Consider the following 13,614-nt stretch of genomic DNA (forward strand, 5'->3'; position numbering starts at 1 on the left):
ATTAAAAAATTATTTTAACAAAATGACTAAAATAAAAAAATAATACAACACTAGAAATAAAATTAAGACTTAATTTAAATAGTAGGAATTAAAACAATATTTTATCCATCTTTAAATTTAAACTTTCATATGTACGCCCAGGCACACATGAAAAAAAAAATTAAAAACCAATTTTTTTTGTCAATAATCAACCAACAATAATTTTATTTCTCTCTTAGCCTTTGTCCATCAGTATTTTAATTATGTGTACGAGGGAGGATTCGAGAAAATCGGAAGGGGAGAGAGATAAGGAGTGGCCCATTTCGTGTTCAGCTCTATTGAAATTCCCATTTTGCATGTGACAGTTATGGATTGTTCCATTTTGTGGTTGGTGTTGGTATACATGACTTGCTCTATTTCGTGGTTGCCTCCTTTGGAATGGGTTTTCTAACGCACACAATACCTTCTCATCTATTTTGTGTTCACCTCTCTTAAAATGGAGGCTTATTCCATTTCGTTGATGCTTCACATGAAATTGTCATGCACAATTCAGGAACACTTTTAAGCCATTCGTATTTTGAGAAATAATATTTTTCTCATGCGTATATAAATAAAAAATCTCAAATATTCATGTACTATTTAGGTTAATTAATTATTTAATATTATTTAAGATATACTCTGTCATAATTTAAAATAATATACTATTTAATTTAAATTAATACATAAAATTCTATACTAATTGGGAAAATATGAAATTTGATGCCTTTGCGTAGATCTATTTAACTCGATTTAAATAAATTAAAATTTTAAAATTATATTTAAATTTAGAGTTTTATTTATTATTTAAATTGAATTGTATTTATTTTTAAGTCATGACTGGATATATTTTAAATAATATGATATAGATACTCATTGATTTAGTTTAATAATTTAAAAAATAATTCAATAAAATCAAACCAATACAAAAAAAAATTTAACTACGAAAGTATACTGCTAAAATTGTATAAAATCAAATACGACATTAGTTAATTGAATAATTATTATTTATGTTTCATTTATTTTTCTTGACTTAATAGTGTCGAAGAACAACAATAATACAAATTTTGACATATATAAAAATGTGCATCATATTACTACAAGTAAAAAAACAGTGTGTCGAGAAACTGGTACCTTATCTAATATTCTCAGCTTACAATCCAGTAAAGGTAAAGGTGATATTTTTCTCACTGTAATGGACTCATATGTATCTAAATTTAATTTATATCAGTTTAATGATGAAAATTTTCTATTATTTCTCATTACTTATTCATAGGGAAGCAACTATCTATGTATGGTGTACACTGTGCCTCGCATGGAATTGGACAGGAAATACTCCTCCTAATTATGCAAGACCTTCTACATCAGAGATAAGATCTAAATTTTTAACTCTACGAACGGATCCCTCATTGACAAGAACTCCACTGTCCGTGTTAACAAATAGTACGTATAATTAATAATTGTCAAATGATCCATACACCAATATTTTACAAAAAGTATACTTCATCGGAAATTATTTATATAACATAGATTTATTACAATTATAGTATACTCCAGTGTACAAGAATCCGCCAATAATGTAATGGAAGTCGTTCTGCAAAATCAGCTTCCATCATACTGTGGTTCCCACAGATTGTGCCTAACAGAAAGGTAATTTAGAAAAGATGATCATCATCATTATATTCTTTTCTTTCCTATAGTGTCTAACGTTTAATTGAATAAAATTGAACTTTTTGTAAAGAAGTTCTACTATAATTGGGGTGCAAAAAAGACAATCTTCTTCTGTTGTTGCTTCGGTGGCTATTAATTTGGCACAACTTTATGAAGATGTAAATTTATCGACTGTTAAGATGCACCCATCAAGCGGTGACACACAAAGTGGCCAAAATGTTGACCCTTTCGTTGATGATGAGGTAATTTCTCATTATATCAAGAATTTAAGTTTGTAGTTTACAAGAGATATGAATTATTAGTAATACATCAACATATATATTTGTATTTTTTTATAATTTTTATTTATTGTAGTTTTGAATGGTTATGATAATTCAATGTTGGATGTGGATATGGAAGATAATTTTATATCATCCTCAGAAACCTTAGACGGTATGTAAAAATTTTATATGTATGTTTATTTGCATTTTTGTGTATATCATGGACTAAATTGCATCGGTATGACAACTGAGTATCTAAAGAGAGTTCATTCGACAGATGTCTGGGATATAGAAAATTTTATTTATCAATGTCAACACTGTAAAGCATGGATGTGGTCTGGAGAAAGGTTTGCTAAATCCAAATAGTCGTCTCAACCAAAGTTTCATTATGTTGTATGGAAAGAAAGATCGAACTTCCTCTACTTTCTGTGCCTCCTGATGAGCTCATTCAGCTTCATATTGGAGGAGATCAAAGAAGTATTCATTTCCTAAAAAATATAAGGACATTTAATTCAATGTTTTGTTTTACATCAATGGCCGGAAAAATTGACCGTGGGGTGAACAATGTGACTGCTCCTTCAATTTTTAATCTTGGGGATCAAAACTACCATAGCATTGGTAGCTTACTTCCTCCTGATAGTTTGCGACCAACATTTGCCTAGCTATATATCTATGACACAGAAAATGAGATTGATAATTGAATAGGCACACTTCGGTAATTTTTAAGCAACCAGTCAAACTTTTTAATTATTTTTTATCTGTGAGAGAAAATAACATAAATTTTATTTTTTTTCACAGTTCCAATGGAGCTATAAATGAGCGGGATAGGAAAATTGTGACAATATTAAGAAACATGCTAGACAAATATAATAGTTTGGCAAAGAATTTTTGCTATGCAAGAGATAGGTACCAACAGAAAAATTGCATAAACATAAAACTTAAGTTGATTAGTAAAAGGACTACAGATAGCAGGACATACAACTTGCCATCTGCATCTGAAGTGGCTGCATTAATTGTTGGCGATGTCGAACAACTTAGCAAAGATAGAGATATTATTATAGAGAGTCAATCTAAAAAGCTCCAGCGGATTGATGTTTTTCATCCATCTTATTTAGCTTTGCAATATCCATTGTTGTTTTCGTATGGGGAGGATGTATTTTGTTTAGGTATTGCAACATCAGATTCTATTTTCGCTAGGCCTACAAAAAAAATAAAACAATCACTTTGCGATAATTCTTTGCTTTTTGACTACATAAAGGACTGGTGAATCTCCATTAATTCTGAGATCAAGGAGATTATTCCAACAGTTTCTGGTAGATGCCTACACAATGGTGGAATCAAAGAGATTAAAATTCTTTAGGTATAAACAACCACAGTTGAGGGTTGATAAATATACATGTCTGCATGAAAGTCTTATAAACGGGGATGTAGATGCTGTAAGGCTTGGCAAAAGAATCATTCTTCCTAGTACTTTTACCGGTGGACCTAGGTATATGATGAATAATTGTAAAGATGCATTTGTAATTTGCAGATATGCAGGATATCCTAGCTATTTTATCACCATGACCTGTAACCCTGAATGGGATGAGATAAAAAGAGAATTGACTCCCATTGGATTGAAGGCAGAAGACCGTCCTGATATATTGTGTCGACTTTTCAAGAACAAGCTTGATGGTTTGATTGATGACCTAAAAGAGGAAAAAATCTTTGGCAAAATTTTTGGATGTAAGTCTGTATTTATGCAACGCTTTTATTAAAATCTTATGTTGTAATGCTTTGCTCATTTGTCTTTTTCAATTTTCAAATGTTTGTACTGTAAAGTTTCAAAAGAGAGGGTTTTTGCATGCACATATCTTTTTATTCATGAGTAACGAGTTCAAGCCACAAACACCAGATGACATAGACAAACATATAACAGTTGAGATTCCTGATGAAAATGAAAGGCCAAATCTACATGGAGCTGTTCAAAATTACATGGTACATGGTCCATGTGGTCCGTACAACAAAAATTCACCTTGCATGAAGAATGGATACTATTTAAAGTTCTATCCTAAAGAGTTTAGATAGTGAACACTCATTGATGAGGCCGAATTTTCCAAATATAGGCGTACTGATAACGGTCGAACAGTGAAGAAAAGGGAATGTGTAGTAGACAATAAGTTCATTGTTTCATATAATCCAGAATTGTTGCTCAAGTTCGGGTGCCACATAAATGTGGAATACACATGAAAAACAAGTTCTATTAAGTATCTATTTAAGTATGTACACAAGGGTAATGACCGCGTAATAGCTACTCTATACAATGTTGGTGATCCGTCAGAAGCCACACAAGTTGTTGACGAAATTAGGAATTACTACGATTGTAGGTACATTTCGGCATGTGAGGCAGTCTGGCGTCTATTTGGATACGAAATCTAAGAGAAAGAACCATTTGTGATTAGACTTCCATTCCATTTAGAGGATGAGCAACCTGTGGTTTATGGTGAAACTTCTAATGTGAATGATATCGTCGAAAGAGCAATATCTCATAAGTCAAGGTTTTTGGGATGAATGGCGGCGAACATGTCATATCCCTATGCTCGAAGTCTGACTTATGCTGACTTTGCAACCAAGTTTGTTTGGAAGGACGATTCTTCAAAGTGGCTTCCTTGAAAGAAAGGCTTCGCAATTGAAATGTTAACTCATGTACCTGCAGGTAATGACGAGTTTATATTCAATTTTGATCTTACCTATTTAATGATTTAAATTTAAAATCTTAACAGCTTGTACCCCACGTTCATTTTATTCGATTTATTTACACTAGAAAATAAATGTTCAAATAACTTTCAACAGTTATAATCTGTAGATTATACAATTTTTTATTTTTCTATATTTTTTAGGAAATTATTCTTATGCAGATGTGTAACTATATAATAATTAAAATAGCGTAGCTTAATCCATTTAATAACTTAAAAGTGGGATTTTAACCAAGTTTTTTTGCAGCAAATACCGAAGAATATTACCAATGATTTCTCTTGAATACTCAAAGAGGATGTATGAGTTTTCAAGATATATGAACAGTAGGAGGAACAATTTATCCTACGTATAGAGATGCATGCTTCACCCTTGGACTCTTGCAGGATGACAAAGAATTCATTGATGCAATTAAGGAAGCAAGCTCATGGGACTCAGGATCATATGTTAGGAGGTTATTTGTCATTCTATTAACATCTAACAATATCTCAAGACCAGAACATGTCTCGGATAGATGTTGGCATGAACTCTCAGATGATATTTTATATCGACAGAGAGCCGTGATGAACATGAGGGGTGAGTTTTTATTAATTACAATGATAAAAGTTCTTCCTTATTGATCATTTTTAGTTTGATTGAATTTTTACAGTATCGTATAATATGCAGAGTTAATAATGTCAGATGATGAGATTAAGCAGTTGTGCATAATGGATATAAATAAGATCTTATTTTCCTATGGTAAAACCTTGAAAGACTATCCTCCTATGCCTTTAACAACTGAAGTTGATACTTCTTTGTTAACCGAAAGGGTTATTAGGGAAGAGCTAAACTTTAACAGGGATGATTTAAAAAAATGCCTCAGACATGTTAGCCATCGCAACACCTGAGCAGAAATATGTATTCGATAAAATTGTTACAGCTGTGTATTGTGATGAAGGGGTTTTTTTCTTTGTGTATGGTCTTGGGGGTACTGAAAAAATATTTCTCTGGAACCTTATGTCTGCTGAGATTCACTCAATGGGTGATATAGTGTTAAACGTTGCTTCGAGTGGTATTACATCTTTACTTCTTCCCAATGGAAGAACGGTACACTCAAGGTTCAAAATACCATTGAATATAACTGAGAATTCTGTATGTAACATCAAATCTGGCTCCCCTCAAGCAATGTTGCTATTGAAAGCCAAACTTATAATTTGGGATGAGGCTCCAATGGTTAGTAGGTACTGCTATGAAGCGCTTGATAAATGCTTGGGTGATATCATGAGGTGCTCTCCAACATATAGCAAAGATTTGCCCTTTGGAGAAAAAGTGGTTGTACTAGGTGGAGACTTTAGACAAATTCTTTCTGTCATTCCATGAGGATCGAGACAAGATATGGTTCATTCAACCGTTAATTCGTCTTACCTTTGGAAGTTTTGTCAGGTGCTCAAACTAACAAAAAATATGAGACTCTCTTTAGAGACAACTGCTTCAGATCAAGATGAGACAGAGCAATTTGGTGAGTGGTTATTGAAAGTTGGTGATGGTCTAATAGGTGACAATATGGATGGTGAATCTCTGAGATATGTCTTTCAAGAGATATTGTTATTCCTTCTTCGGACCAGACATTTGATGAGTTGGTTCATTTTTCTTATCCAATTATTTTAGAAAACATGTCCTCAAAAGATTTTTTCAAAGCAAGAACTATATTGGCTCCCACGCTAGACATCGTTGAAGAGGTCAACAACCATCTGATGACTATCATTCCTGGAGGGGAAAAATTATATCTTAGTTCAGATTCCATTTGTATGGATGAAGGAAATATGGAGAGTCAACTAGATCTCTATGGTCCTAAATTATTGAATAGCATAAATTACTCTGGTTTGTCTCCACATAAATTAATACTCGAGGTTGGTGTTCCAGTGATGTTACTGAGAAATATTAACCAATCCAGTGGTTTTTGTAATGGTACAAGACTACAAGTTAGGAAGCTTAGAAATCATGTCATAGAATGTGAAGTCTTAACGGGTAATAATGTTGGTCATATTGCTTTGATTCCAAGAATGAATATGGTACCAACAAATGAAACCGTCCCAGTTAGATTTCAACGAAGACAGTTTCCATAATAGTATCGTTTGCCATGACAATTAATAAGTCTCAGGGACAAACTTTATCTCATGTTGGATTGTACTTGTCCAAACCAGTTTTTACACATGAACAACTATATATGGCACTTTCAAGAGTTAAGAGTAAGAGAGGTTTAAAAGTTTTACTTATGAATCATGTAGGAATGTCTGCAAATTCAACCATCAATGTTATTTATAGAGAAGTCTTTGAAAAAATAGTATTCTAATGTAAATATTTTAATTTTATTTTAAATTCTGTATCAGTATATAATTATTTTACCTTAAAAAATATACAATAATTATTACTCACATTTTTTAAGTTAAACTTTGATTTTAATAATAATTTTATAAATTTCTTAAAATAATAATTATTTTATATTCTTATTTTAAATATCGAAGCATATAAATTTTTTTTACTTTTATAATTTTTTCCGTGCTGAGCACGGGTTCATACACTAGTTAAATTTTAATTAAAACACATTTCTAGTTTGTAACTAAATATGTTAGTAATTAAAATTAATTTAAATTTCAAATACTATAATTTTTCTAACTTCCTATCCACTTCATAAAGTAGTTACTTTGTCATTTCTGGTACGTTCTTGTCTTTCTCTCTATCAAATTCTTCACAAAAATTTTCATAGAAGAGTGCTACTCCTCTGTAGTGAAAGATATAAAAACCAATTAGATATTTAACGTCAATTCCTCAACTTTGTGATATATGAAACAATTTTAGAGTTTATTACAATCCTTGCAGTAGCCGTATTTTTTTTTCAATTGTACCACATCTAAAATTATTAAGTTATACAGAATATTTTTGAAACACATCTAAAATCATAAATTTAAAATTTAAATTTAAACATTAAAAAACAATTGTAACACACCTAAAATTATGAAGTGATACACAAAATATTTCTTAAACACATCCAAAATCATAAATCAGAAATTTAAACCCTTGCAGTGGCCGTAATTACAGATATCACAGTGTTGACAATTTAAGGATTGTGATTCTTTAAGTTGTTCTTCTACTTAAACATTCTCCAATGCAAATTAGGATGTTGTACATGGCATGCAAAATCAATGTGATTGAATAACTAAACAGATACATACGATTAACTATAAATCGCTTTATCTTAAACACATCCAAATACCTAAGGTCCACTTCCGGCACAGAAGGATTGGCAACACTGATGAGGATGAACGCGATGAGGAATAAGACGAAGCAAGGTTGCGGACTGAGCGGCGAGGAGGAAGGCGATGCCAAGGACGAGCGAGGCGGACTACGGCGGCGCACGCAGAGAAATGGCGAAGTGGATGAACGGCACTGAGGATGACGCGGCGGCGCCGAGGACGAAGAATCACACGGACGGCGTGCAGCTTTCTGAGGATGACGCGGCGGCGCCGAGAAGTAGGGATGACAAGGAGAAAGGCGGCGTGGACAAAGAATCTCACAGACGGCGTGAAGTTCTCTAAGGATGACAGCTGGATTCGGAGCTTTATGATCTCTTTTAGGGGTTTTCTGCAGTGTGGGTTAATTAAAACCCTTAAGATTTACTTTTTAAATTTTAAAATTAAAATCTTTAATTTTGCTGAATTTATCTTTTTGGATGTGTAACTAAAATAGAAATTTTAAATTTTAAATTTTAAATTTCAGGTTTATTTAGTTTGTATTTTGGATGTGTATTTAATTTTAAAGAGATACTAAATCTATTTAAATGTGTTTGTTTATATTTTTTAAATTACTATAACAAAAGGCTGAATGAAGGATCACTTTTAGAGGATACCTAGTCGTACTGATTTTGATATTATAAAATATTTTGCATAGTCATGTTATCATAATCGTTATTTTTGTTAATGTAACGTTGCATGATTGAATATACATGTAAAATGGTTTTACACACATCAAAATTAAATTCATAAAATAATAGGATAATGTAGATAATACATTAACAGGATGTTTGGAAACTTCTTAGATGGGAATTGAATTCAATTACAGTATTTGAAATAAAAATAATTAAATTAGTTTAGATGAAATTTAATTTCATTATTTTTTCTTAAAAATTAATTCCAACCCAAATAGATTCGATTTAAAATTCCATTCAATTAAGACTTCACTTAAAACTTAAAATTTTTAAATTGTTCTTATAATCTGATTTCTTCTTAATTTTCTGTTCTGAGCGTTAGTTGAAACTAGGTTGCTTTTGGGTCTGAACGTGAGGTCCAAACTCCTTTTGAGGTAGCGTCCGTCTTCGGCTGGTATCGAGGTGTTCCTGTCCAAGTTCCTCTTAAGGAGGTAGGGGTGGTACCTACAAGGAATTTCGATGCTTAAGTTAGCAATGGTTTAAGTAGATTTTTTCGTAGATTGAATTCTGAATATACATAAGGGTATTAGTATATTTATAGTAGAATTAATAACCATCTTTTAGAGTAGCTCAACCTTTGATGGTGGATGATTATCCTTTTGTTAAGGAGGTTGTTGAGATCCTCCTTCAAGATGGATAGAAGATATCTCAGGAGTCAGTTACTTACTTGGATAAGTGGGGTCGAACTTTTATTGCAGTGTCCAACCTTTATGAGGTTGGGTAGGTGTGGATTGATTTAGATCTCTTAATTGGATTTTATTCATTTTGGGCTTGGCTAGCATTCTTGGGCCAAGGTATATATAGTGCCCCTGCTTGAGTTTGATCTTCATGAGGTCGGACTCGAGCATTTGTAGATTAGCTGAATCTCTCGTGTGTCAACACATCACGTCGGGCACACTACCTTTCTAGGGGCTAAGTCGGGTACTCGAAAAACTTGAGGCATCACATCTTTTCGTAGTTCTTCGTACGTTACTCTATGGTTACTTTGGTAACTGTGTACGTTATTAATGAGGGGACATGAAATTACTCCTTTGCCCCTAGTATCTTATAAATACCCAAAACTCTTTCTCTTTCTCCTTTTTTGCTTCTTCTTTTTAATCACTTCATCTTCATTATCTCAACAATTCTTCATAACCCCTTCTTTCATTTCAAGATTTCTCTATCTTGAATTTCTGTTTGGGAGTTTTTGTTCGTTTGTTGAAGGTTTTAGATTGTATGTGTCTTGCTGCTTGCATATTCGCTATTGCTCACTCATTCTTTTTAAGATTGGTCTTTTTATCTTTCTGTAAACTTATTTTGTTGAGGACGAGATGCTTCTGGTACTGTCTATTGATGTTTGTGAAAAAAAGTTTCTTATGAATGTTCTTTATAATCATTTTAGTGATTCTGCATTCACTCTTCTTGATTTTTTGTTACTGTAATTTGTGTATTTGAATAAGGAAAAAATCGCTTTGTGTTATCCCACAATGGTACGGTGTTGTTTATCCCTTGTGAAAACGGCACCATTTTTATCTTTGCAATGTATTTTGTCTTCTTGATTTAGAAGAGATGTTAAAAATTCATATCCATTTTCTACCTTGTTGAGGATGGTCCGACCTCTTATGGACTTGTTTGAACATTTGTGTTGATGTACCCGTATTTTCTATTTATTGTGATGATTTCTCTTTGTTGTATTTGTACGTATAACTTTATGTCTCGTTCAGTAATTCTCAACATGTCGTCTAAAGTCCCATCCAATCTAGATTGGGTAGATATAATCGTTCTTTCTACTGTCCCTGTTATTGATAATGAATATGCCGAGACCTTTCATAGGCTGCATAGGTTGTGTATAGATCAAGAAGATGAGAGTAAGTATGAAATTGTAGTTGTCGATCCCGAAGAGAGGGTTTATTTTTCCCAACTTGATGAGTCAGAACACCATTTTATATATGTGTATGAGTGCTTTTTTACAAAGTTGAGGGTTAGCTTTCCTTTTTGTGATTTTGAGTCCAAGATTCTTAGACTCTATAAAGTTGTCCCCTCTCATCTACATCCCAATTCTTGACGTTTTTTTGAAAATTTACCAGCTCCTCTGTCGTGAACTCGACCTCCACCTTTCTTCAAAAGTTTTTTTTACCTCTTCCAACTTACCAAACTTTTTAATTCTAAAAAGCAGGGCTAGATCTCCTTTTGAGCTGTTCAAGGGAGGAAGGTCTTTGCCTTTTTTTATGATTCTTTTCATGATTTCAAAAATTACTTTTTAAAAATCTAGTCTGTTGAGGGTGTTCGACCTTTCTTTTTGAATGAGAGGGATAAGGCCTTTTTTAGTTTATACTGGGATGAGTTCCCATAGTTATTAAGTACAACCTAGATGACCTGGATGAGATATAAGAGTGTGTAGTTGCCTTGTTCCAAGAGTGTTGGGGCCAAGCTTCCAATCTAACACCAAGAAATTCCTACTAGGAAAGCCAAGTCATATCCGTTCTGAGCTAGGTAGTATTCTTTTATATTTTGTAGATATTTTTTATTAATAATTTTGTATGCTGATGCAACCCGACTTTAATGTCTTGCAGAGAAAATGACTAGTAAGGCGACCATCCTAAAAAATTTTCATACGGCTAAGAAGAACGCTGTCACCTGAATATTCAACTGAAAAAGGTTGGTGACCTAGGCAAACTTCTTTCTCCCTCTAAGTCAGATTCAGGTGCTTCTGCATCGGTTAAGTTCGTTTTTTTATCCTACTCCTCTTCCTCTTACTCTTCCTACTGACTCTTATATTCAAACAGGTCCCCTTGCACCTCTTTTTCCCAAACCAAAACCTAAAAAACATAAGATTTTCGAATCGTAAAGTGCATATGAGCAAGGCTTTGGCGCTGTGATGTTTTGTGAGAAACACATCCTTCCTAACAGTTGTATAAGTATGGACGATGTTTATATAAAAAATCATCTTCAAGTCTTGGCTCAGGATGGGATAAGAACGGCGGGAGTGTACTCTTATTTAATGAAGCAGCTTAAGGACACTCCCATTGGTGCTACTCAGCGGTCTTTGTTCGATTTAAAAGCTGAGGTAGCATCTTTGCGAGAGGCTAAGTTGGAACTGGAAAAGAAGGAGGTTCTTATTTTCGACCTTGCTAAAACTCGAGAGAGGGTGAAGCAATCTGAAACCGCTCGTGCCATGACAAAGGGTTTGAAGAAAAAAGTTGAGCAGAGTTATACCGGAGTTTTTGGAGAGAAGCTAGACTTGATAGATGAAGTCGCCAAGTTAAAGGAAAGATATACTGAGCTGGAGGAAACAATCTCCCAGGGAATGGATAAACTAGTTGACAACTTGAAGGCACAGTTACAAGTTATAGTCGCCGAGGTGGACCTCTCCCCTATCAATCCCGACATGATCGTGGTTGATGGAAAGATTGTTCCTCCTCCTGAGGATGAGGATGATATCCCTATGGAAGATCCAAAGACCTCAGACACCTGGGTTGAGGGAACTTCTCAAAGCTTTCCAACTCAGTTGGATGACGAACCTTTTTCTTCTCAGCTTGAAACTCTCCCAACTTACCCAGCTCAACTCGAAGAGACCCCCAACATGACTTCTAATCAACAGACTCCTCCTTCTTAATTTCACTTTGCAATATTTGATGGCCCAGCTTGTGGGTCTTTTATGAACAATTTACTTTGTAATAGTTGTAATTTGAACACTTTATATTTTGTTTTGTAGTTTACTTAAAAACTTGTTTAGTAATTTTAGTTTGTGGTAGTTTTTATGAATTTTCTTCTTTATCATCTTGGGCTAGCTTAGTTATTGTAGCTTTGTTAACTTAGTAGAAATGTTGAATGAGCCACTTGATGACTTTTTTTTATATCAATTTAGTCGAGTTGTTCCTTGAGGCCAGATTTTCAAGTCTTTGAAGATGTCGGTCAGTGTAGGTCAGACCTTTTATCAAACCTTTCTTTTGTAAGGTCGAGACTATATATTTTATTAATCGTGAAATTATATGCACGCCAACTTTAAGTTATCGATTATATCAAGTTATTTTTGCAATTCGTTTTAGGCTCATCTCTAATACTAACTTTTGAGTAGTTTTAATGAGGTCGGGCCACGATCTGTTTATATAACTTCTTACACTAATTTAAACTTCGCCGCTTCATCTTGACGACCATTTAGGTCAGACAATAATTTTTGCACTTTTTTTTACCTTAAATTAGTGCATATTAGTAGAACAAACAATGGAACAACTAATTATCATTAATGAAAAAATGATATACATAAGATATCCTGCTACTAAGAGTATTTATACTATTAACTCCTACCCCTTGCTATAGTGCCTTGATGCGTGAGCATCTTTTTTATCTTTTCGTAGTGAATTTGCATTTAAATTGTTGAGTTTAATCAAGAATTAATTATCTTTTAGTCACTATGGATGCTACTTTGAGTCTCGTGCAATTTTCTTTATTTTAGGTAGCATTTGGCTGGATTTGATGGAGAGGAAGCTTGCACAAATGGAAGGAGCACAAGAATTAACGGAGATGATCAGCAAGGAGCGACGCGTGCGCGTACCTGACCCATACGCATGACATGCGAAGAAGACCATCGACGCATATGCGTGACATGCGCCACGTGTAGAAAACGCAGAAAATGCTGGGGCGATTTCTGGGCCCCATTTTGGCACTCAAGTAAGGCGTAGCTCTTTGCCAAGTTAGGCGTGGATCCAATGAAACAAGTGGTCCCCATCCATCAATTGAAGACTTACTGATTGTTGTAATTAATTCTGATTTAAATTCAAATTTGATTTTAAAATAGGAAAAGATATTATTATTAATTAGGATTAGATATAAAAAGGAGAAACTTTTCTTCTAGGAGTGGATTCGATTCTATTCCAATTTTCATTCTGCACTTTACAGTTTACCTGAATCCTTATTTTCTCTCTGAACCATGAGCAACTAAACCTCCACTGTTAAGGTTAGGAGCTCTGTCTATTGTGTGGATTGATACTA

General features: G+C 33.6%; 1 protein-coding gene across 1 annotated transcript; it reads left to right on the forward strand.

Moving 5' to 3' along the window:
- Positions 1 to 1,597: 1,597 nt before the first annotated feature.
- Positions 1,598 to 6,784, forward strand: LOC140175068 (uncharacterized). Its single transcript, XM_072201977.1, has 12 exons — positions 1,598 to 1,665; positions 1,757 to 1,956; positions 2,041 to 2,118; positions 2,652 to 2,661; positions 2,745 to 3,086; positions 3,205 to 3,435; positions 3,478 to 3,679; positions 3,768 to 3,923; positions 5,066 to 5,255; positions 5,346 to 5,488; positions 6,102 to 6,228; positions 6,327 to 6,784. Exons 1-12 carry the CDS (start codon positions 1,598 to 1,600, stop codon positions 6,782 to 6,784), a joined length of 2,205 nt encoding a protein of 734 aa, XP_072058078.1.
- The last annotated feature ends 6,830 nt before the right edge of the window (positions 6,785 to 13,614 follow it).

Source organism: Arachis hypogaea, chromosome 9 (genome assembly GCF_003086295.3).
Source record: "Arachis hypogaea cultivar Tifrunner chromosome 9, arahy.Tifrunner.gnm2.J5K5, whole genome shotgun sequence".
Classification (NCBI taxonomy): Eukaryota; Viridiplantae; Streptophyta; class Magnoliopsida; order Fabales; family Fabaceae; genus Arachis; species Arachis hypogaea.